The sequence below is a fragment of the Nothobranchius furzeri genome, chromosome 10 (assembly GCF_043380555.1).
Source record: "Nothobranchius furzeri strain GRZ-AD chromosome 10, NfurGRZ-RIMD1, whole genome shotgun sequence".
NCBI lineage: Eukaryota > Metazoa > Chordata > Actinopteri > Cyprinodontiformes > Nothobranchiidae > Nothobranchius > Nothobranchius furzeri.
The window spans coordinates 36,573,468-36,597,718 of NC_091750.1; the positions used below are offsets into that span (position 1 = coordinate 36,573,468).

The 24,251-nt window shown below is 50.8% G+C and overlaps 3 protein-coding genes across 8 annotated transcripts; 1 reads left to right on the forward strand and 2 right to left on the reverse strand.

The window, feature by feature from the left end:
• The first annotated feature begins 1,609 nt into the window (after nucleotides 1-1,609).
• On the forward strand, nucleotides 1,610-3,487 carry LOC129152395 (dickkopf-related protein 1). Its single transcript, XM_054730358.2, has 3 exons — nucleotides 1,610-1,854; nucleotides 2,828-2,930; nucleotides 3,005-3,487. Exons 1-3 carry the CDS (start codon nucleotides 1,741-1,743, stop codon nucleotides 3,310-3,312), a joined length of 525 nt encoding a protein of 174 aa, XP_054586333.1. The 5' UTR covers nucleotides 1,610-1,740; the 3' UTR covers nucleotides 3,313-3,487.
• Nucleotides 3,488-3,729: 242 nt separating this feature from the next.
• On the reverse strand, nucleotides 3,730-6,128 carry ppiaa (peptidylprolyl isomerase Aa (cyclophilin A)). Of its 2 annotated transcripts, none has more exons than XM_015960371.3 (4): nucleotides 5,839-6,128; nucleotides 4,787-4,906; nucleotides 4,406-4,578; nucleotides 3,730-4,274 (listed from the first exon to the last, which is right to left on the reverse strand). In XM_015960371.3, exons 1-4 carry the CDS (start codon nucleotides 5,905-5,907, stop codon nucleotides 4,142-4,144), a joined length of 495 nt encoding a protein of 164 aa, XP_015815857.1. In that variant the 5' UTR covers nucleotides 5,908-6,128; the 3' UTR covers nucleotides 3,730-4,141. The 2 variants fall into 2 exon arrangements, with proteins under 2 accessions (XP_015815857.1, XP_054586334.1); XM_054730359.2 differs by lacking the exon at nucleotides 5,839-6,128 and adding an exon at nucleotides 5,054-5,337.
• A 3,816-nt stretch (nucleotides 6,129-9,944) lies between these two features.
• LOC107386156 (zinc finger MIZ domain-containing protein 2) lies at nucleotides 9,945-22,372 on the reverse strand. Of its 5 annotated transcripts, none has more exons than XM_015960368.3 (21): nucleotides 22,234-22,372; nucleotides 18,414-18,499; nucleotides 18,219-18,333; nucleotides 17,883-18,091; nucleotides 17,646-17,802; nucleotides 17,262-17,504; nucleotides 17,017-17,167; nucleotides 14,748-14,860; nucleotides 14,581-14,676; nucleotides 14,093-14,297; nucleotides 12,790-12,931; nucleotides 12,627-12,705; nucleotides 12,421-12,552; nucleotides 12,218-12,323; nucleotides 11,958-12,115; nucleotides 11,654-11,721; nucleotides 11,515-11,583; nucleotides 11,063-11,340; nucleotides 10,815-10,984; nucleotides 10,546-10,719; nucleotides 9,945-10,281 (listed from the first exon to the last, which is right to left on the reverse strand). In XM_015960368.3, exons 2-21 carry the CDS (start codon nucleotides 18,461-18,463, stop codon nucleotides 10,177-10,179), a joined length of 2,820 nt encoding a protein of 939 aa, XP_015815854.3. In that variant the 5' UTR covers nucleotides 18,464-18,499; nucleotides 22,234-22,372; the 3' UTR covers nucleotides 9,945-10,176. The 5 variants fall into 5 exon arrangements, with proteins under 5 accessions (XP_015815854.3, XP_015815855.3, XP_015815856.3 ...); XM_015960369.3 differs by having other exon boundaries at nucleotides 14,581-14,673; nucleotides 22,029-22,241; XM_015960370.3 differs by having other exon boundaries at nucleotides 10,815-10,969; nucleotides 22,029-22,241.
• Between the last annotated feature and the right edge of the window lie 1,879 nt (nucleotides 22,373-24,251).

Sequence of the window (24,251 nt, forward strand, 5' to 3'; positions counted from 1 at the left end):
GTGTGTGTGTGTGTGTGTGTGTGTGTGTGTGTGTGTGTGTGTGTGTGTGTGTGTGTGTGTGTGTGTGTGTGTGTGTGTGTGTTAAATTCATTCCCGTCTTTACGTCACAGATGATCTTTCTCCTAAACACCAGTGTCTGTTGCTGACGTTGTCTTCCTGTAGGCAGCTGCTGGTTTAAGGTCATAGGTCAAAGGGGGGTGGCCCAGGGGCATCAGGATGCCCCGAGGCCCCTAGGAGGCACATGAGGAGGCTTCTGGGGCCTCAGGGCTTAAATTAGACCTTGTTATGGTTTGATAAACTTAAGGGCTGGATCAGATACCTGGTGGGGTTCTAGCACCCCAATGGGGAGGGCTTTATGAGCTCCTCCTTGCTGAAGCGTCACCGGGGCCCCGTGCAAGTGACCGATGACTGGACCTACGTTCCTGGGGCCCGGCTCGGCTAAGCTTGGGCCAATTACACGGCTTTTTTAAGAGGATCGTGAATGGTTTGGTGCTTTGAGGATCTGTTTGCAGACCAAGGCAGAAACCTAAAACTGGCATCGGGCGGGGGGGGGGGGGGGGGTGATGCTTGTAGAAGAGGATAAGCGGTACCAGGTAAATGTGGGTGGACTCATCTCTGAAACCCACGTCTCTACGCGGGGTTTGGCTCTGGAGTTGCAGCAGGTGAGAGGCAGATGGCCAGGGTGGGGTTCTTGTTGGCTCCCAGACTCTATGTTGGCGCTCACTCCGGGGAAGGAAAGGCTCATGGGCCGCGTGGTGGCGCAGTGGTTAGCACTGTTGCCTCGCAGCACGAAGGTTGCAGGTTCGAAACTCTGCTCGGCTGCGGCCTTTCTGCGTGGAGTTGCGCGTTCTCCCCGTGCATGCGTGGGTTTCCTCCGGGTACTCCGGTTTCCCCCCAGATCACAACACGCCCTACAGGTTATAGATTGTACGTCGCTTTGGATAAAAGCGTCTGCTAAATAAATAAACATAAACAAACATAAACATTGTCCTTCAGGCCGCCGCTGGTCACACCTGAGCTGAAGAAGGGTGGGGAGATGATGGTGTGGGCTGACCCGCTTCTGGATAAGTGGCTGACGAAGAGGCCTGGTTCACCTTCAGAAGCTACCTGGTCGTGGTTTTTGACTCTGCAGCTCTGGAGCTGTTTTTCTGTTTCTGCCAAACTCCTGCTCTCCAGGCGGGAACGAGACGCTCCAGTTATTCGGGAAAAGTCTTGATCTGAGCTTCACCTGCTGGATTGTTTTCGGTGTCATCATTGGTTAAATCAGATTTAATCACCTGTAAACAGTCACACATCCTCCCGCCTGAGAGACGCAGCCTCAGCCCTAATGAGCCTTCATCCTGACCTTTCTAACCACATGAAGTAAAACCACACACACCTTCAAACGCAGCCCCTCTGACAGCTTTACCCGTCTCAGGTCTCCAGGTGTGTTCTAATCTCAGAGGTGTCACGTATCAAACCTCACCTGAGGCCGCGGGGCTTCCAGGAAGGAAGAGGAGGTTGACTCTGTCGACTGATGCGGTCGAGCTTCAAACACGGCGTGAAAACTTCTGAGACTGAAGCGGCTGTGGGGGGATGGATCAGAAGGGAGGGAGAGGCATAAAAACCAAACGCACCTGAAGGCAGCAGGCAGGAGGAGCTGAGCCGTGAGGAGGATTTGGTCTGAAACCCGGTCCAAAACATCCAGAGTCCACATTTAAAGCTAAACGAGGCAAAAGGCGGATCTCATTGGCCGAGCAGATGATGTGGACGTACCGCAGCTTCCTGTGTGTGTCTCTGGTTTGTGGTCTAGCTCTGGACTCCAACACCATCAGATCCTCTAAAGAGGCGACGCTCCAGAACTCCGAGCTGCAGGTGAGGCAGAAGCTTCCTCCTTTCTCCTCTTCCTCCCATTTGGCCATCGAGCACAGGTGCTGCTTCTGTCTGAGGCAGATTTAGGTGAAACCTGCTGAACGCACGAGTCCACAGATCAGATCCTACAGCCTCTGGGAGAAATTCAGTTATCACTGCAGACCAATGTGTTTTCCCTCGTAGGCAAATCAAATGAATTAATCTGATGAAGGTTGTTTAATAAGAAAATAAAAGTGAGTTTAATCTGTGATCGGCTGAAAGATTTTTTTCTCTTTAAGCATCTGTAGGTTTGAAAAGGTCTGAAAATCACAGATTCAGTTCACTTTACCCAATTCAGTCTGTAAATTAACGTAAACTAATCGTAAAGGAGACACTTCGACTTTTTCCTTAAGTTATAATAGTTCTACGGTCAAAACAAAACATGTTTATGAAGTTCTTTACACTGAATCCTTCTCACATATCAGCTGTTTTGTTCTTGAGAGTTTCAATACCTTCCAGAATGAGTCGCTTCAGGGCTCTGTCACTTAAAGAAAACAAGTGGGAGCCGGCCACACCCACCTCTTGCCAACTCAGGCTGCAATAAGCTGAGAAGCTCTGATATCTGGGAGGGGCTCGGAGTGGAGCTGCTGCTCCTCTAGCATGTGAAAGGTGGTTCTATTCTAATTTCCCCATTTGTGACATCACACATTGGGATATTCGGAAACGGCTTGTTTTAGGTACAATTCCTGAAACCAAACACTGACAGAAAACAGATGGCCAGGTTATTTTCTTGGAGTGTTTGTAGAGGCAGTAGAGAACCACATGGTCTTCTGGTTCTGACCAAATTTCTTTAGGGAGTTTATTTGGACCTATTTTTTTTTCCAGGCCTAAGTCATGATACCAGAACTTTTGTGAAAAATTATTCAAAGACAGATAAATACACCTAACTCAAAGGATGAGCCAGTCTGATGTTCTGTCCACGTGTCGTTCCAATCAGAGGGGGGGCTGCAGTAACCGGGCTCAGAGGAGACCGACCAGCATGGACCGACACCAGAACTCGGACAGATATGCAGATGATCGTGGACTCAACCGGACTAGAGGTGAGTCAACACCAGCTCCCACAATGCACTGCAGCAATAGGGCCCGCCCACTAACGCCTTTGTGTGCGTTTCAGCTCCAGAGATGTCTGGATGTGTGCGGTCAGGCGACTGTGCTGCGGGGCTCTGCTGCGTCCGGTACCTGACCGGGAAACGGTGCCAGAGCATTCCCGTGGAGGGCGAGGCATGCCTGCTGCGGGGGCCCACCAAGCTCAGGAGGAACCTGGGCCGCTGCGACTGTGCCGCCGGCCTCTCCTGCGCCGCTGTGGGCCGAGCCGAACCGGGCAAAAGCAAGCGCCAGGGGGTGTGCGTGACCAGGCCCAAACAGGCCCAGAGGAAGACGAGACATTCTGGGAGGAAGAGGACTGAGGAGCTGCGCTGCTGAAGAAGTCCAGAGCTGATTGACTCATTTTGGTTTTGCGTCTCTGGGGTCACACGGAGGTGATGGGTGTCGGACCCTAACCCAACCTCTTCACAGGCCTTCGCAAAGCCACTCTCCTAAAACTATGCTGAAGGAAACCCAATGGGCAGGGCCAGGTTGGGCATGACAGCTCACCACGCTCCTCTAGGTGGAGGAACACCAGAACCCGCTGATGGGTTCTCCTGAAGCTTGACAGAACTGAAGAACCTGCTGGCTGGTTTCATTCCCAAAGTTCTCATCAGGAGTTTAACTGTCCCAGGAACAGCAGGGTCACTGTAACCATGGTAACACAATTGCACTGAGCTCTCCATTAAAATTTTTTTTTTTTTTTAAACTTCTAAGATTCATTGTCATTTAATAAGTTGTCCAACAGGCGAAAGCTCAAGTTTTACATCCGGGTCCCGGCTTTAGTTTCACCAGGAACGGTTCTTTTATACATGTTTTATTCTGGAGTTTAGAGTTTGAGCAGAAATTCATTTACAACCATTTAGCCATTCAAGTTCTTGTATCCAATTTAATCTAACAGGCAGCTGGAAACAAATCAAGGCAACTTTAAATTTATTTATATCCACTTTCTGGATTCAATAAAAACCGTTGGGACTTTGTGGAAAAACGTTTATGCAAAAGAAACTTCTGAGAGGCAAAGTCACAAATGCAGAAACATGATTGAACAGAATACAAAAAGGGAAGCTGAATCTCCATCTGTAGGAATGTTGATTTATGGAGGGGCGGAGCCTATGAGAGCACATCTACAGGATGAGCTGGGGGGGGGGGGGGGGGTCCCCACAGCCACTCAGAGCTGCCCACAATCGGCGATGACAATCTTGGCCTTGGGTTTTCCTCCTGAGGTGCCATACGATTCCATCTTCTTCACCACATCCATCCCTTCCACCACTTTGCCAAACACCACATGTTTCCCATCGAGCCTGCAGGCAGAGAGCAGGGATTAGCCATACACCTTCGTTCATTCAGGAGCTAGCTGAACATCAGCCCAGAGGTCTAAGCAGAACTTGGCCACAACACCAGCAGAAAGCTGGAATGTGCAGTTTGTGTGTACCATGATGTTTTCACTGTGCAGATGAAAAACTGGGACCCGTTGGTGTTGGGGCCGGCGTTGGCCATGGACAGGGTACCAGGTCCGGTGTGTACCAGGTTGAAGTTCTCATCTGCAAACTTTTCGCCATAGATGGACTTTCCTCCAGTTCCGTTGTGGTTGGTGAAGTCTCCTCCCTGCCCATGAAGAGGGGAAATGCTAAACTTAGGTCCAACACCCACAACAGCTGAAACACAGCAGCTGCCACTAGGCAGCATTAGCGGGAAAAAGGCAGCATTAGCGGGAAAAGTAAAAGCTGGCTCGGACATGGTCGTCTCTGCTGAGCAGAGCGTTGCAGAAGATCCTTGAGACCACCAACATGAGTCAGGCCAGCTGGTTGCTCACCTGGCACATGAAATCAGGGATGATGCGGTGGAAGCTTGAGCCCTTGTAGCCGAATCCCTTTTCGCCGGTGCACAGAACCCGGAAGTTCTCAGCAGTCTTTGGCACGACATCGGGGCGAAGCTGGAAGAGAACAACATCGATTGGTGAAAAGTTTAAGAAGCCAGAACAAGTTTCCCCAACTTCCCCACAGACCCACTTAATCAAGCCCCGACCACATCCAACAAATCAACCCGAATTCTAATCCGATGACCCAGATTTGGACCTCACGTTCAATCGAACCGTTTGACGGTCAGTCAGCTCAGGAACCGGCCCAAAGGTTCTGTTGACGGAGCGTTGCACCATTTCCTCTGGGCACAGCAGCACCGCAGTAGGAGGGTGTGCGTGAATGTTTGCAGAACACCAGCCAGCCCGTTACCGATTCGGGTGGAGAAGGCACCCGAATCGGTAACGCCCATGAGAAGCACAAAATGGCCGGGCCCGTTTGCGGTTAGCGGTGGCTAACTTAAACCATTAACACCGTAAACGAAGACGGCAAGAGGCTCCGTTAGGCGTGCCTTCAATATCCGCAATCCAGACGATGCCCCTCCCCCTCCCTAACGCCACCAGCTCTGCCGAACTTTCCAGAACGGGTCTCGGCCTTAAAAAAAAAGGCCACACCGGTACCGTCAGGTTCAGCTACGGAGCTCCGTATGCGGTACTCTACGCAGCGCCATACCGACCTGTCAACGGAAGTTCCAGATCAACTCAAACAGGGGCTGAAATCGTAACCAGTTCACTCGTTCAAAGGGTTTCGCGGGGTTGTTGCGTGAAGGCCGCGTGGTGCTGCAACAAAGAGCCACGCGCTTCGCGAGACCGCGTGACGGCAGCTGCAGATTGCTACGGTCTACGCGGCGCTGCGGATTTACCGGAATTGCGGAGTTAATGTTCTTGGGGCGGCAATTCGCGTCGAGCACGTGCACGAGCCGCCGCTGATCATAACAGCGCAGCTACCGCTAGCAGAGGCGACTGCAGCACACCGCCGGGTATCCGAACCGAGCTACCGGCCCACGTACCTCCATCACGACCCGGCCCAGTGGGCTACCGTTGGCGGTGACATCGAAGAAAACTCTGGGCTTGGCCATTTCAGCAAGACGACGTGAAGCAGCGAGACTAAAGACTCTTCCGGCGAGGGACTCGGTGGGCCACAGGAAACCGAAAAAGATGGAGGACCGGATTATTAAATTTATATAGAACTTGATGGGCGGTGCACAAGCCCAGCCAGCCAATCAGCAGGGCTTATTGTTTGATTGACTCCCAAGTTAGCGTATCAGCATCAAAGCGGCGAACGACGCCGTTTTACTAGCTTCGCATATTCTGTAGTGCGTTTCATTCCTACCCCAGAACGAACCGGGAAGCCAATGACCGAACAGTTTCCAGCCACCGTCCATGAACACCGCCCACCTCAGCGTACCGGTCCGACAAGTTTGAGCTTTCTATTCCCAGAGGAACACGCGCCAGCCCCGCAGTAGTGGTAGCGCGCGCTGCCAGGTAGAGCGCGCGATCAGGGCGTGGCCGCAGGCGCTCACAGTGTAAACGCTTCATGGGGTGTGTTTGGTGTTTGTTTTCAACATGCTGGTGGTGAAGGCAGGAAGTTGGTTCACAAATAAAATTACAACCCAACTTTTAGACTGATTCGTTTTGACATTTGATGCAGGAGCTTTCGAAACCTGACGTCATCAGCGTTTTATCTGCAGAGTCATAAAACACGAGGAACAAAATCCAAGCCAGGACACCCGAGGGTCCACTCTGACTCCGCCCATCTCAGGCTGCAGCTGCCAGGGTAAACCTGGGTCAGATGGTGGTGTTCCAGTTCCTCCAGACTGGTTTCATCTGGAGGAAGAAACCGCCTGTTGGGTACAGTTTCCATTCAGCTCAGAAGATCATTGCCCTTTTTTCATCCTGAGCCGAGAATAATCTTCAGACCACAATTAAGCTTCATGCTCTACATTGTCAATCATCCGGGAGATGTTCGAAGTAGACCCGCTGCTCCTCCACGTCAAGAGGAGCCAGTTGAGGTGGCTCGGGCATCCATTTACGATGCCTCCCGTCCCGGACGTTGAAGTTTTCGTAGCTGCCATATTTGATCGTACAGCCTGAACAAGTAAAACGAAAGTATATTTTTAGATTTATCATTTTTTAGACAATCTTCATGATTGTAACAGTAACGATTATAATAAATGTATTTTGCAGTTTTCTACTAAGACTTCTATGGAAAACAGGATCCATATTCAATCACTTCATTGATTCTCTGCATGAAAATAAAAAAAATACGTTGTTATGTACCTCAGTAATAACCTGGCCTGCCAGACTCGCCCTCTGTCCATTCCACACAGAGTGCACATTCCCATAAGGAAGCATTGGCGCGGCTACCTCAATGACTTCCTGAAACTTTAAACTATCAAGGGTTAAATAAAGACCATAAATTGTTTTAATGTGTCCTCTCTTCCTTAGTTTGTTGACCCCCCCGTGTTGTTTTCATGGCGATGAGTTGACCTACCGCCTCTCTGAAAGGCGTTAAGGATTTTTGGGATGCAGGGAACAGCTCATTCCCAAACCCGACATCCCATCTTGGAGTCTGACTAAACGCTGATTCGGGCGTCGTTGCGTCGAAGCTCAGATTCAGGAGGAGCAATGTGGTTTTCGTCCTGGCCGTGGAACAATGGACCAGCTCTGAAGTTAAAGTCCCATTAGTTGTCACACACACTGATGTGCGTGCGAAATTTGATCTTTGCATTTGACCCATCCCCTGGGGAAGCGGTGAGCTGCAGACACGGCTGCGCTCGGGAACCACTTGGTGGTTTAACCCCCCCAATCCAACCCTGTAATGCTGAGTGTCAAGCAGGGAGGCATTGGGTCCCATTTTTTCTAAGTCTTTGGTACGACCCGACCAGGAATCGAACCCTGATCTCTCAGTCTCAGGGCGGACACTCTACCACTAGGCCACTGAGCTGGTCACCTATACCGTAAGGGCGATCCTGGAGGGTGCGTGGGAGTTTGCCCGACCAGTCTACATGTGTTAAGTGGATCTGTAAAAGGCGTTTGAACCCGTCCCTCGGGGGGGCCTGTGGGGGGTACTCCGGGAGTACGGGGTACCAGGCCCTCTGATACGGGCCCTTAGGTCCCTAGTCTGCATTGCCGGCAGTAAGTCGAGCTCGTTCCCAGTGACAGTTGGACTCCGCCAAGGCTGCCCTTTGTCACCGATTCCGTTCATAACCTTTACGGACAGGATTTCTAGGCACAGCCAAGGTGTGGAGGAGATCTGTTTTGGTGGCCCGAGGATTTAATCTCTGCTTTTTGCAGATGATGTGGTCCTGTTGGCTTCCTCAGAACGTGATCTCCAACTCTCATTGGAGGGGTTCGCAGCCGTGTGTGAAGCAGCTGGGATGAGAATCAGCTCCTCTAAATCCTAGACCATGGTTTAAGCATCTCGGGGTCTTGCTCACAAGTGAGGAAAACATGGAGCATGTGGATTGGTGCTGCGTCTGCGGTGATGTGGGCATTGTACTGATCTGTTGCGATGCCGAAAAGCAAAGCTCTCGATTTACCGGTCGATCTACGTTCCTACCCTCACCGGACACGAGCTTTGGGTAGTGATTAAAAGAACGAGATCACGGATACAAGGAGCCAGAAACGAGCTTTCTCCACAGAGTGGCTGGGCTCAGAGAGACAGGGTGAGAAGCTCGATCGTCCGGGAGGGGCTCGGAGTAGACCCGCTGCTCCTCCACATCTAGGAGCCAGTTGCGATGGCTCAGGCATCTAGTTTGGACGCCTCCTTGGTGAGGTTTTCCAGACACGTCCAACCGGGAGGAGACCTAAGGGAAGACACAGGACACGCTGGCGGGTCTATGTCTCTTGGCTGGCCAGGGAACGCCTTGGGATTCCCTGGAAAGAGCTGGCTGGAGTAGCTGGGGAGAGGGAAGTCTGGGCCTCCCTGCTTGAGCCTGATTCATGCTTCTCCGTCTGCATTAGTGCGGAGACACACAACGTCCTTGCGGGCCTGCCGGAGAGCTCCGCAAAGACGGACGGAGTCGAGCTCTCTTTTCTAAACATCCGTCAGTCGAGACGGACAACGCAAGCTTGTGATTGGTCAGGGCACCGCTGTCGTCTACACCGAGGTGGCGAGCGCATGAAGAGGTGGAGGACGAGAGACAAATTTGTTTGTGTTAAAAAGTCTCTTATATACAAAAAAACACAATATAAACACACTATCTTTGACCAGATACATGACAGGGTACCACAGAACAGCGCTACGCCCTCTGCTGTCCTGGCGGGGAATTGCTTTGCAACACTCCCAGGAGACGGAGAAGTATGAGGGCAAAGTGTCTCCATCCGTGTGTCTGCCCCTTGCAGAGCTGACAGAGAAGCATGAATCAGGCTTTAGGCTGCTGCCCCCCGCGACCCGACTCCGGATAAGAAGCTGAAAATGGACGGTTCAGTAATGAATGAAATTTTTTTGGAAAACCTGGAGCGGATCAATAGAAACAACCCACCTTCTCTAAATTCCCTGAGACTGTGAAAAATTCTTCCTTCTTCAACATGAAAGGTTAATGATGCGATACCCTGTTGGAGCCAGAACCTGGAGCTGAACCCAAACACTCGGAACCAGCAGACTCAGAGACGTTCCAGTGTGAGTTTATTAAATTACAAAGATTAATAATCTCATTATTCATTTTACGGTGACTCAGCAGAAGCTGACGGACTCTGTCAGCACTTTACAATAGACGGAACCACGATGGACGATGAGGTGGACGAAGATGAAGCCTCACATCACGGGAGACAGAACCGAGTCCAAACGAGAAAAAGTTCAAGAGACGGAGGAGGAAAACCACCTCCAAGTTGGACGTGAAGCCAGAGCTGCTGATTGGCCGAGAGACCCTTCTGGTTTTAAAGCCAAAGGCTCTTTGGATCCAGGATGGCTCCGGTTCTGATTGAGAACCACTTGGTTCTGTTCTGATGACCACAGGGAGGAAATGATCAGGGATCAGAGTTCGGCGTTCCAAATGTAGGTCCGGAACAATAACAAACCAGAACCAGAGCCAGAAAGAGGACTGAATCCCAGAGGAATCCTTTAACCCGTCTCCACCTGCTGCGACAAACAGAACCCATTCAAATGGTTCAGAACGCACAGACGACCCGGTTTCCTTCAGAGGGTCCAGAAAGCTTCGACCGGGCCAGCACAGAAGTCCTGGTTCTAATGGGCCGATAAGGAACGAAGAATAAAAGTTCAGATAAAAACAGTAAAATAAATCCACCATCGAGTTCTGCGTCACTAAAACGGGTTCTGTGTGTAAAAGCGGTCCAATCTGCCTGGTGCGTCTGGCCCGGTCCAGGCCAGTGGCGTCCGGTCCGGATCAGTTGTTCTCAAACAGAGACAGCAGGTCATCATTGTTGTTGGGGAGGTCCGGCGGGCCGAGGTAGGACAGCAGCTCATCCGGGTTGGTGAGTTCTGGAAGCAGCTGCGGAGACAAACGGGTCAAATCGGTTATCAGAACTTTACCGACCCACAAACCAGGTTCTCACCCAACAGCTCATCACCCCGTACGTCTCAGATACACAGGGTCCTGGTCCCACCCAGGTTCTGATGAACCGGGCCTCATCAGTTCTGGGATCTACCCGACCACTGAAGCCTGACATCAAGAGTGAGAGCTCCACCTGGACTGAGTTTGTTCATCCAGAACCAATCTGGACCTGAACCTGCTGTCGGGTCGGGTCCTACTTACATCTAGAGACGGTTCTGGAACATCCGCAGATCCCCCCAGCCCAAAGGAGCTGTCGCCATGGAGACGAGGATTCTGGCTGCCGCGGGGCATCAGCTGACCGCTGCCATGGACACCCTGCGACTGCTGCTGGGACAGAGGTGCACCATGGGAAGTGGAGTCCAGACGGCCCAACATCTGAGAGGAGAGGAGATGGGGTGAGGAGGTGTAACAGTTCAGGAGTAAAGGTGGGAGGGGGGGGCAACAGAGGAACGGATCGAGATGAAGAGTACCTGTGGTGCCAGCGGGTGGGGCGGGGGCTTGTCCGGGGTGAGGAGAGCGCTGGAGAACTCCGACTGGTAGGAGAGGGGAGGAGGGCCGGGGGAGGAAAAGTTCCCCACGCTGGGAGATCCGGGTCCGCTGAAGTCTGAGAACGGCGCCGACGAAGCTGGAAAGGAGGGAGCTGAAAGATGAGACACACAGATCAGAACCGGTGAGGGCGGGTTCTACAGAAACGGTTCTGACAGGAGGGAGAACTGACCTGCAGAGGGGAAATCCGGCGTGTTGCTGCTGCCTCCCCCAGGCAGGGAGGGGTAGGGCATCGGAGAGGAGGAGGGCGGAGCCGATGTGCTGGAAGGGGTGGGGCCAAGGGCTGCGATCATCTCCATGACACTGGGAAGGACCATGTGGCTCGGGCTGAGCGTCTTGCAACGCTTCAGAACCGGACCATCCGGCTCCTCCTTCACATGGACGTCGGGTTTGACCGGAACAGGCTTCCAGCTGCAGACCGGGTCGATGGTGATCTCCTCGTAGTCAGAGCTGCGGGGTGGGGTGGGGGTGGGGGTGGGGGTGGGGGTGGGGTGGGTACAGTTAGCTAAAACGGTCGATCTGAGAGCATCTTAATCTCTGGATCAGAACCAAATGCAACTGGACCACAGAACCACAGCCATGGACTGGGCCAGACTCGATTATGAGACAAATGAAGGTTCCTACTTTTGGACGTAGACGAGGATTCCCAGCATGTACTGGTCTACTTCCAGTCCCTCCAGCAGTGCCGTTTTACTGCAACACAAACAGGTTAGCGGCAGGTTCTGTTCTAGGTTCTGATCCACTCTGAGCAGGCGGTACCTACTTGCACACGGGACACCTCCAGGTTCCTCTCTCACAGTTGAGTTGCAGGTACGACTCCAGGTCAAAACACTGGAGAAAGGAGAGAAAGTCTTCATGTAACTCACAGCTGCACCCAACCGCTCTAGCTCCAAATGGTTCTGGACCAGTTCTGGCTCCGCTGGGGCTCAGGCCTTTACACCCAGATCCAAATGTCTGGGATCAGGATCCGAGTCACAACTGGACCTGTGGTTCTGGTCCACCAAGACATCGTGTAGGCAGGTTTCTATCCACAGGTCTCCGGAGCTGTGATTGGCTGCTGCTCTCACCTGTATGTGTCTGCAGTCATGACCTCTGGCGGGAAGCTGGATGCGTCGGAACGTGATGGGACATTTTAAGGACACTCTGATGGCCGTCTGCTCCACGCCGTCCTCTCCGTTTAACCCAGGGGTCCCGGGAATTGACCCGCTGCTGAAGTTCCTTTTTACTGAAAAACATCCAAACAGAACCGAGCCTGAGCCACCAGATTTCTTGTTTCATAACTGATGTGTGTGTGTGTGTGTGTGTGTGTGTGTTTTGGGGGTCTTACTCTTGGTGACACAGTGCTCTGCTGGCAGCAGCCTCTTCTTCATCAGACCCTGTAGGACTGAGCGAACGGTTGGACGATGGACTAGCTGGAGGACGAACAGGTGAGACTGGAGACATGAAAATTAGTTAGAGCCTGCCTGGACTGGGTGTGTGTGTGTGTGTGTGTGTGTGTGTGCGTGCGTGCGTGCGTGCGTGTGCTCCTACACAGCAGCAGGCGGTGACGGTGATCTGGATGGTGTTCCTTCCTGGCTGGCAGACGTGTTTCAGGTACAAGGGTTTGTGGGAAGTTTTGTTGTCGCCCCGTTTGATGGTGAGGGGAGTGGCGTTCACGCTCACCTGAGGAGGAACCACAAACGTCAGCTGATCTGGGTCTGGTTAAAACCTCGAGAGTCAAAGGTCAGAGGTCAGACCTGGACAGAGGCGGGCCAGTTGGTGTTCATCTGCCGGTCCTCGTGGTGGTAACACTTAAACTGGAGCTCCAGGTCTGGTCTGAAAACAGAGACTTGTTAGTGTGTGTGTGTGTAAGTGTGTGTGTGTGTGTGTGTGTGCGTGTGTGTGTGTGTGCGTGTGTACCTCATGATGAGCGTTTTGTAGACGGAATCTCGCAGCTGGAACACGTGGTTGCTCACAGCCAGGTTGTGCTCCAACCTGAAGGGCTCCAGAACCACGCCGTCTCGGACAGGAAACGTCAGCCGCAGGTCATCGCTCGGGTTACCTGGGGGGCAGGAAGTCAAGACATTTAGAGGCCAGGGCCCTCATCTGTCAAACGTTCGTAGAAACCGTCCTATATTCCCTCCTGCATGTGTGCACGAACAGTAAAAACACTGATTGATGAAACGTGCGGTGGGCTCTCGTACGCACGCTCCTCCGCACCTGTGCCCTCCCAGGTGCTCGTGTCCGTTCACCGTCATTTACATACAGGAACGCCTTCAATTTACCATATTTGGTCACGCTACGTCCTCAGCACGCGAGGAAATTCCCAGTTTTTTTTTAATAAAAAATAAATAAGAAATACTTTATTGACAATGAGATCAAGACACTGACTGCCAACGCGCGAAAGAACCAAACAAGTAGCCGAGGTTATGAACGCGGTCGGGACAGAGGAGAGGTTCCCGTCAGAAATAAATAAATAAATAATGGTTTTGATCAATCGTAGCGTAAGTTTACGTTTTAGGAGTCGTTCTGTTTGGAGTTGAGCCTGATTCATGCTTCTCCGTCTGCGTCAGTGCGGAGACACGCAACGTCCTTGCGGGCCTGCTGGAGAGCTCCGCAAGGACGGACGGAGTCGAGCTGTTCTTATATTTAGGAACATTTTCACGCACAGGTACTAATTGGTAAATACCAAATCACTCCCACGCACGAAACACGCACAGATCTGTTGGTAAGTACGGTTGATCGACGAGGAAGCCGCTGCTGCTGCCGCCATCCTTTTGAAAACGCCACGCTGTAGAAGACAACAAGGCACCTCCCGTGCATCCTTGGTGAGTTAGCTAAACGGCTAACAAACGGAGGACAGATGCCTCCGTAGCACATGAACATTAGGATACGCCTCGACAGTTCCTGATGATGCATCTCCTAGGCAACCAGGGTGGGACCATGGCATCGAGGCGAGGTTCCTTGACGTTGAGAAACACCCCTCACACTTCCTGTGACATCATCAGCATCATACTAAAACACTCAAGAGGCTGTTCCTGATATTAATCAGCCTCGTTAGCCGATTTTTACATTGTTGTCCTGATGAGGACAACGTTGGGTAGAACATGTTTAGAACAGATTCAGGGCGCACGTTCTTCACGCATTAGATTGACGTCACGGAAGTGGCAGGATCAGGTCCGGCAGGGTCTGAGTGGGTTAAACCCGTCCCATGTGGACTCACCTGTGTGTAGTGTGCCCGTAGGTGTGGGAGGGACCAGGCCAGCCATATTGGGCTTGATGTCAGGCAGGAAGGAGGATGGCATCGGCTTCACGTCACTGTTGCCTGGCGACATGTAGGGCGGGGCCATGGAGCTGCTGGGGGTGATGGGAGGAGTCCGGTTCCCGGGAACGGGGGAGGAGGGGTAGTTCGGTAATCCCCGTCCAGGCTGACAGATGCGGAGAAAATTTTCATTCAGATCCAAACTAAAACAAAATATCTTCAGGAAATGATTCAACGTCATTTGAACTGAAACTCTACAAGGAGGATGAAGTGATACTAAATCTGGAGGGACCAGCGGTGATCAGATCAGTTACATCTGTGATCGGCTCGTCTCAAACAGGTCCCTGACCTCGGCATCTCTACATCTGGCCACACGACTCGTTCAACATGCAGCTCGCTCGTTTGCTCTCGATCTTTAAGGTCACCAACATAAACATGAAGTGTGTTACCCCTGAAAGCTGGTTGTAGGTGCCGTAGACTCCACCAGCGCCCCCTGCTGTCAGCGCGTTTAAACCCCCAGCCGGGCTGTTGAACTGGTCCTGCTGCTAAAAGACGGGTTACAGCCAGTCAGCACATCAGTTCAATCACGACTCTAAATGTCTGAAGCACCACTCACCTTGTAGTACTGCGAGCTGGGGGCTCCAGAGGGGGGGTACTGCGAGAGGGGCATTTTGTGACCTTGATAGGAAGGGGAGGAGCCAGAGCACGGGGGGCCAGGGCCAGCGGGACCTGTAGGAGAAAAAAAAAACAGCGAGTTTCCTGTTTGTGTTTCATCTCTTTAGTTTTATATTAAATGTTTGATTTGGATACAGGAAAACTTCCTCGAAGATCCGGCCACGAAGAAAAAAACGATTAGAAATGAATCCAGAAATTTTATTTAGAATTAGAACATTAAATCTACATAAAATCATGTTTTTAATAAGATGGTAGATAAACATATTTACACATTAAATCTGATTATATGCTGAGTAACGTAGTTTTGACCGTTTATGGTAGAAAATACGTGTGTAGGACACGTGTCAGACACGAGGCATCTGGCCCGCGGAGCATTTTTATTTGGTCCTCGGGATAAATATAAAAAATATATTAAAACTGACCCGCTGGCCGACTTTACCGCAAAGACTACAACTCCCATGATGCTCTGCGGCGTTAGCGCGGAGCCAAGTTGAAGCCCATTAACCCCTCAGTACATTACACTTTTTATGATCCTGAGCTTCAATAAGACATCCGGACTAAAATGTGTTCTACCAAAGCGACCCACGGGTCAAAGGTCAAATGGTTTAGATCCAGTCAGACAGATGGATGAAAAGGACCTAAAATATTTTTCTTGCTGTTGATAAAAGTAATAAAACGCCGTAAATGGCCACCATCCCCTCGGCTGACTGATGATTTATCCGTGTGATCCAAGCCCCCACAATGCGGCTCAAAAATTGAGCCCAACCCGGAAGTACCAAAAATTGCAGTTCCACCCTCATCCACTAGGGGCTGGTGTCAGAAGCGAGCAAATCCTCATTGACTCCCATGTTAAAAATACCAATTTCACAGCAGAAATAAACATGTTTACAGCCTGGTACCAGAACATGTTTTTGGTTTAAATGATCTAGTTTACACTCATGACAACTCTGAGGGGGGTGAATGTTTTTCTCACTCTTCTGTTTAAGTGTATTAAAAGCCTAAAATTCTGTATAATTAATGAGCATCAGACCCACGTGACCACAGAGCTAGCTCCGTGGAAAGGCCTCAGTAGAGCCTCGGTCTGGTCTGGAAACTGCTCCGGGATTTTGAGTCTCTGTGTGTGTGTATTCTTGTTTGGATATTTTTGTGCAATTGTTGGACAAAATGACTTGCTGTGGCATTAATTGCACTAATAGAGCGTCCAAGGAGTCTCCACTTCATTTTTTTCGGTAAGTAAAATTATATTTATGTATTTTAGGTCACTGCCGAGCTGAGCTTAGATTTTAACATGTACTGTTTAACCATGAAATTTAAATGTAATAGGGTAAAACCCAGTGCATTTAACATAATGCTGCACTTTAGAAAATGGGTTGAAATATAACATGTTGGTGGAGCTGGGTTCTTACTACCGGCTTGTGGAGCTGCCCCCGCGACCCGGACCCGGATAAGCGGAGGAAGACGAAGACGAAGGCTTGTGGAGCTCTCGGGAGACCTCTGTTTTCCACCCTTCTCCCCTCCCCGCAGCTCGGCACATCTCTGTCTGATTGCGGCTTCTGACTGCTGCGCGGGCTGCCGGCTTGTGGAGCTCTGGGATGGAAACCTTTCCACCCGGTTCTCCCCAGCGGCAGCTCTGCGCATCTAAGATGGCAGCGGCGCTTGTCTGCTGTGCGGCTGCCGGCTTGTGGAGCTCTCGGAGACCTCTGTTTTCCACCTGGTTTACCCAGCGGTCAGCCCGGCGTATCTCTGACTCAGAAGCTCTGGTGTTGTGCACAGTTAACTCCGGTTGTAGCTAGGTTGCTACCTCCGTTAGCTTAGCTCCCACCTCCGCGTTAGCTTTGGGTTAGCTTCAGGTTAGCTTGTAGCTAGTTCGACCGGGTGTCGTCAGTTGATCCCAGCCTTACAGCCCCACCCTCAGCTCCACCTCTCTTCCCTTTTATGGAATTGTCTGGGCTTGACGGAACCTGTGACACGGTCAAAATGGCGGTGGTGGCCACCTCCCATTTTAGCAGAAAAACTTGTTATTGGAGCCTATGGAAACCCATTGTCCATATATTTATGTCGATGGGTGAGATGTGATCCTCCTGAACACATTTCAGGGACAGGTGTGATTTCTAAAGCAGAAAGTTGCGCATCTCATTTCTTAAGTGGGAGGTTTTATAAACGAGGCCCCGGAACACCAGTTCTGGTCTTGCCGAGGACTCCCGTCATACCTGGGTGGTACTGCATGCTGGAGTTGGGGTATGAGCCGGGCCCAGTGTGCCCGCCTCCACCTGAGCCCGACATAGGGCCACCGGAGCCAGTCATGACGTTCACACTGGAACCAACGGGAACGCCATACTGCTGGGACATTCCTGGGAATGTCTGATGGGGAAACAGAAGAACATATAAACAGTTACAACATCTGTTTTAAACCGGTTCCATCGAGTTCAACTCAGACTCATCTGGGGTTTCTCGCCTCAGAGTTGTAGGGCCGTTTGAGGCCCTGCGGGGGCCGTAGATGTCCCTGCTGGGGTCCAGGCCCGTAGTTTGGGTGCTGAGGAACCCTCTGCTGAAGCCCCCCGGATCCGTACATTGATCCCATGGAGGGTGGGCCCCTGGTGGGGCCCGGACTAGGACCCATACCTCCAGGAACCATGCCAGTAGGGCCGCGAGGGCCAGGGTGGGACATGAACTGGCTGTTGTAGGCTGGACCCCCCATCTGGAACAAAAAACACAAATCAGGCGACCATACAGCTGGGGGCCCTGAAATAGCCGCGATGGTTCTGAACGGCTCATCAGGCACCCTTGGGACAGGTTTGACCCCCTCTTCACCACCTGTCCAACAGGAGGCGCTCCTCACCTGTCCGTAGTTCATTTCCTGGTTCTGTTTCTCCTGGATGGCGGCTACAGTGGCCGTGGCCGTGGCGGTTGCTGTGGCAGCGGCGGCTGCTACAGCTGCCGCTGCAGCCTGAGAGAAGCCAGCGGAGCCTCTGGAGCCTCCGGGGTTTGACGGATAACTGGAGAGGACAGAATGTCTTCAGTGCTGATGAAACCAGACCCGGACTAGCTGGTTCTGTTTGGGTTATAAAACACTCACCTGCCCGAGTACCCCCCCGGTCCTCCGCCGTAGCCCCCACTCGAACGGCTGTACATGCCCTGGTTTATGTAGCCTTTACTGGGCTCTCCGTATCCTGGCTGGCCCATGTAGCCCCCGGGTCCACCAGCCATCCCCGGCCCCCCTGGGCCTTGCATCATGGGACCCCCTCCAGGGTTGGTCCCAGGGCCCATCACACCCCCACCCAGGCCCTAGAAAACACACAAACACACACTGATTCTGACTGATCCCGTCCGATTAATGATCCAGAAAGACCCAAGACCTAAAATTGAACATGCCACACGATGGTGATGTCATAGTCGTGTGGTGATGTCATACCTGACTGCCTGAAGGGTTGGTGACTCCCCACACAGTGGTGACCACAGACAGAGACCCTGTGGGCTGGTTGGTGGGCTGTTGCCAGCTGGAGGGGTCGTAGGGATACGAGCCGTCGCTGTGGGGGGGGGGGGGGGGGGGGGGCGGGGTTAGTTGCAGCAGGAACTGGGATTTGGCCACCGGGTCAGGTGAATTTACCTGTGAGGGTTGTTGGGCAGTCCTGTCTTCATCTGGTTCAGGGGGTTCATGGTAGACGGAACCGCAGGGTCCAATCACGCCGAGTCCTGCCAGACAGACGGGTCGTACATTAAACTACACCTGCCACCAGCTCCCTGGCCCCTACCGCAGCAGTCTGAGAGTACGACACCAATCCGGACAGAACTGCTGTCCTTCCTCCTTCCAGACCATCTTTATTTATTGTAACGATGTTCAGGATACCAAGTTGGATCAGGTTGATGATTTGGAATCAGCAGAAATCTGTCTGAGTCACTTCCTGTCTGTGAGTAAGATCAGGTCAGATCAGCTGTGACAGACTTCCAAAAAATTCTAGGAGACGAGATCTTGCATTCTGAGCTAAATTCCCATAATCGGAATCACATGTGACTTAGGTGCATACCCATGTATGTCAGGAGCACGGAGCACAGAGATGCTGATGTGACTGGAGGAGGAAGGAACTAGCACTTTATGTTCAGTTTGATCCAGACCAAATTTCTGATCCTGCACAAAACTCCAACTCCTACATCCCCACACGCATGCACAGTATCCTGCTGCCTACCAGCTCATTCCAGTGGAAATTACCAAACAGGTGGGCTGTTTGCTTCACACGATGAACATTATAGGTCATTACTTGCCAAAAGCCTCTTTGGGTTAAGTACAACATGTAATAATTTTACAGTGAATTAATCCCAAAACTCAATCCCTAGTCTCAGCCATGTTGGAAGGAAGGTTACACTGAAACAGGGGGGTTGTCCGTTTTTCTTCTTTCAAATAAATGAAAGAGGGATGTTTTTGCAGACCCTGTGCAGAGCTACCGCTGCAGCGCTAGATTTGTAATTCCACCCCAGCAGACGAAAAGCTCCGGAGTCGTTCAAAGGCCTGAAGCCAGTAGACAGGAGCAACCCAGAAGTTATTTCTTGTACAGCTAAGAAGCCACGGCATCTTTTTGTTTTACTCTAAAATCGCGTGAAGCAGCCTAGAGGCTAACATTGAGCTAGCAATGCTAATGGTAAATAGTCTACTCTAAAATATCTCAAGCTACTTTTTCTATTACCAACAATACGTGTGAAGGGAACAATGAGTCAATCTTGGCGTTTTCCTTCCTTTAAAGAGCAAGTCACCCCCTACAAGAAACTTACTTCACTCCCACTTCATGTTTGAAAAATGCAACAAATGCTGTTGCCTGGCAGACCGAGAGGGCGGAGCCGCCAACAAATACACACACACACACACAGGCTCACAATGGCATTGTGACATCATAATGTACCAGTTTACATCATAGCATACCTCTTAGCCAATAGCGGTGGCAGATTTAAATTCAAATGCAGTGCAGAGTTTTTACCTGATGACGGCACAACACTGCCTGCATTTAAATTTTAACTAAGATGCACTGAAGTACCAAATTATTGATGACACTTGTCTGCAGCACGATTAGACACTCGTTTATTTAGTTTATCAGCAAAAAAAGTTTATTTGGGGGTGACTTGCTCTTTAATGAGTTGTTCATAAATATAACAGCAAGACAGAAAACAACACTTCCTCTATGGCTGGAGACATAATACTGTAGTAAGTGTAGTAAGTACTACCTACTGTAAAATAGTGCCAACACCACATATGACAATTGATCTATTTATCAACTTAAAGAGCAAGTCACCCCCAAATCAACGTATTCTTCTGATAAACTGTATAAATGAGTGTCTAATCGTGCTGCAGACACGTGTAGTCAATAGTTTTGCACTTTAGTGGATTTTAGTTAAAATTTTATTTTTCTGCCTAAAACTGTCAGTGTTGTGCCGTTGTCGGGTAAAAACTCTGCACTGCATTTGAATTTAAATCTGCCATCGCTATTGGCTAAAGCCTGGTTTATGCTTCTCCGTCAGCTCCGCAAGGGACAGACACGCACGGATTGATGGAAGCGTTTTGCCCACGTACTTCTCCGTCTCCTGGGGAGCGTTGCAAAGCAATTCCTCGGCAGGACAACAGAGGGCGTAGCGCTGTTCTGTGGTATCCTGTCATGTATCGGTCCAAGATAGTGTGTTTATATTGTGTTTTTTGTATATAAGAGACTTTTAACACGGACATATTTGCCTCTCATTCTCCCACCGCTTCATGCGCTCCCCACCTCTAAACCCACGTTTCCCGTCATTTCCGTCCACAAATAAAACGCTTGCTGCGCATCTTTTCACTCCTCCAGTCACGGGAGAATTAAACGTTCATATTTTTAGAGTTTTTTCGCGAGGTATTCTTCAAGCTTCTCCGTGTTTGCCGCTAGTTATCCTCGGCTCTCTTTGCAATGGCGGCGCTGTAAACAACAGCGGCGTCCTGACCAATCACAAGCTTGCGTAATCCGTTTCGTTCGACGGATGTTTAAAAAAGTGGGCTCGACTCCGTGCGTACTTGCGTGCCTGCCGGAGCCCTACGCAAGGACGGGTAATGGCGTTGCGTGTCTCTGCACTGACGCAGACGGAGAAGCATAAATCAGGCTTCAGAAGTACACAGTGATGTTAGATGGTACATTACGATGTCACAATGTTGTTGTGAGCCTGTGTGTGTGTATTTGTAAGCAACTCTGCCCTCTCGGTCTGCTAGGCAACGGCATTTGTTGCATTTTTCAAACAGAAAGTGGGAGTTGAGTAAGAGTTTAGCAGGGGGTGACTTGCTCTTTAATGTGTATGACTGGTCTTTGCTGTCATCTAGAATATTCTAGTGCTGATCTGTAACTGGCAACAGCCGTGAAACTCATGGAGGACAGATAGTGACCATTTGGATAATGGTCTGTAGTACCCAAATTAGGCAGCACTGGATGTCATTCTTACACAATCGTACCTAATTGCACCTTCAGTTTACTTTATTTATCCAAGTCGGCAGGTCAGTGTGTTGAAAATTAGACTAACCTGTAATGAAGTGAAATCAGACCTGATTCCTGAACACTAACTCTTCTCATTTTTCATGTGCTGGCTATTTTCTGTAAACACCTGGCAGAATTCGTGTGAATACACCCCCACCCACACACGCGCGCGCGCACGCGTTGATTTAAAAACATCTAACCCCGCGTGCATGCAACATGCACACGCGTAAAGTAACAATACCGTTCATCCTTTCTTTTTTTAAACAAAGACGTTTGAAACTGGGTGGCGTCGCTCCCCTTAGTGCTCCACCGGACTCCGGTACACCGGAAAGACATTTTGAGGTTTTTATGGGAAGCTAATGCTAACATGGTAGCTGTGGCTAACGCCTCACTAGTTAGCATTAGCATGCCTATTGAACAACAACTCGAGAACACAGCAGACGATGGTGTGTTCCGTGTGGTTTGACTGGTCAGAACCAAAACCAGACCCAAAATATCCATTTTATGAGTCAAATCTAAAGCATCTGATAAAAAACATTCCATGGTTAGCAAATTAGCCTAGCAGCACTGACAATGGAATGCTAATCATTTTTAGCTAGCAGCGTCTTCCTCAAACACAAAAAACCCTTCAGCTGGTAGTCCACAGAACCGCCATACGGCTCGGTTCTTCACACCTACACAGTGTACAGCCCGGACACACACGATCACATCACATTGCCAGCGGACGAGTCCTCTCACGGCCGACAAACCTTCAATTCCCCGGTGCCAGAGCCCAGCTCCGCAGTTTCAGCTCCCCGGGGCCTCCGACGCATCAAGAACCGGGCGCCGGTGGAGCCTTCACGGACACACAACCCGGAAACACAAAGCGCCCCGTAGATCCAGAAACAGATGTTTAAATCCAGCGTCCAGGTTAAGATTCACATCCGGCCGGATCACGCTCCCTGCAGCCTGTACCTGCGTCTGCTGATCCCGCCTGGGAAGGACCCACCGTCCGCTGCGGCTCCGGCAGGTTTCACACCGACAACCGCGGAGGCGAAGCGGAACGCCGGGGGTTAACTACAGTTCAGCAGCAGCGTGTGTCAGTGTTTCCTCTGCATCACCGTGACAGGCTGGTGGAGGAGGAAACGCGCGCACATCCCGTACGAGCACGAGCATTTCTCATCCTAACAAATCTCGTGTCAAACTTTCGAGAAAATATTTGTATTATTTTTCCTGATCAGCAGAGAAAATATACTTAGTGCGAGCTGGAAAATCCCAAATCCAAACTGCACAATGGGACTTCTGTTTTAGGGCCATAATGTTTTGTTTTAAACTTCCAAATACCTGATGGGTATAAAGGTGTTCCATGCAGAGGAAGTGATCATTTATCTGCAAGGCAGGCTCCTTAGATGTCCTGACCCTGACCTGCAGCAGGAGGCCACCTCCATCTGTAACAACTTCACCATTGCTGCTGATCAGAGACAAATCCACTAAGTGGACAAGTTTAAATATCCGAGTGTCGTTTTACATTCGCATCAGGAAAGGGTCCAGAAGATTCCATCCTCCTCTCACTTTTGTGAGCAAGTCACTCCAAATCAACATTTTTTTGCTGATAAACTATATAAATGAGTGTCTGATTGTGCTGCAGACACGTGTCGTCAATAACTCGGCACTTTAGTGCATCTTAGTTAGAATTTAAATATTCTGCCTAAAACTGTCAGCGATGCACCGTCGTCAGGCAAAAACTCCGCACTGCATTTGAATTTAAATCTTCTGCCGCTATTGGCTAAGAGGTACACTATGATGTTGGATGGTACATTATGATGTCACAATGTCGTGAGTGTGTGTATTTGTTAGCAGCTCCGCCCTCTCGTTCTGCTAGGCAACAGCATTTGTTGCATTTTTCAAACAGGAAGTGGGAGTTGAGTTAGAATCTGGCAGGGGGTGACTTGCTCTTTAACACCAACACAACCCTTCCCATCAGACATGACAGAAACATCTTTGCTAACTTCCATCCCAACTCAAACTGTCCATCTCTATATTCTAGAATCAAATTTCATCCCAAGTCAGATCTTCACGTAAGATCCATCCTTCTCCCCCCTTAATCATCTTCTGTTTCAAACATTTTTGTTGTCAAAGTTTGATTTTATTCAAGCTTTTATGTTCATATTAGCTTTTGTATATTTTTAAGTTGGTTATTTTGTTTTTTGTGTCACGGTAACCATGGTTCTCGACCCAGAAAAGGGTGGCTTGCCAACTCCGGGTCGGGGGAGAGGTCCTACCTCAAGTGGAGGAGTTGAAGTATCTCGGGGTCTTGTTCACGAGTGAGGGTAGGAGGGATCGGGAGATCGACAGGCGGATCGGTTCGGCGTCTGCGGTGATGCGGACGCTGAGCCGATCTGTCGTGGGGAAGAGGGAGCTGAGCCAGAAAGCCAGGCTCTCGATTTACCGGTCGATCTACGTCCCAATCCTCACCTATGGTCATGAGCTTTGGGTAATGACCGAAAGAACGAGATCGCGGATACAAGCGGCCGAAATGAGTTTCCTCCGTAGGGTGGCCGGGCTCAGCCTTAGAGATAGGGTGAGGAGCTCGGACATTCGGGAGGGACTCGGAGTAGAACCGCTGCTCCTCCGGATCGAAAGGAGTCAGTTGAGGTGGTTTGGGCATCTGGTCAGGATGCCTCCTGGACGCCTCCCTGGGGAGGTGTTTCGGGCATGTCCTGCCGGCAGGAGGCCCCCGGGTCGACCCAGGACACGATGGAGAGGTTACATCTCCAATCTGGTCCGGGAACGCCTTGGGGTCCTGCCGGAGGAGCTGGTGGAGGTGGCTGGGGAGAGGACGGTCTGGAGCTCCCTAGTTGGGATGCTGCCCCCGCGACCCGGACCCGGATAAGCGGAGGAAGACGACGACGACATGTCATGGTAACGTGACATGTACCTGAAATAAATCACCAGAGGGACGAACGCTGGTGCACATCCTGGTTTAAATAAGC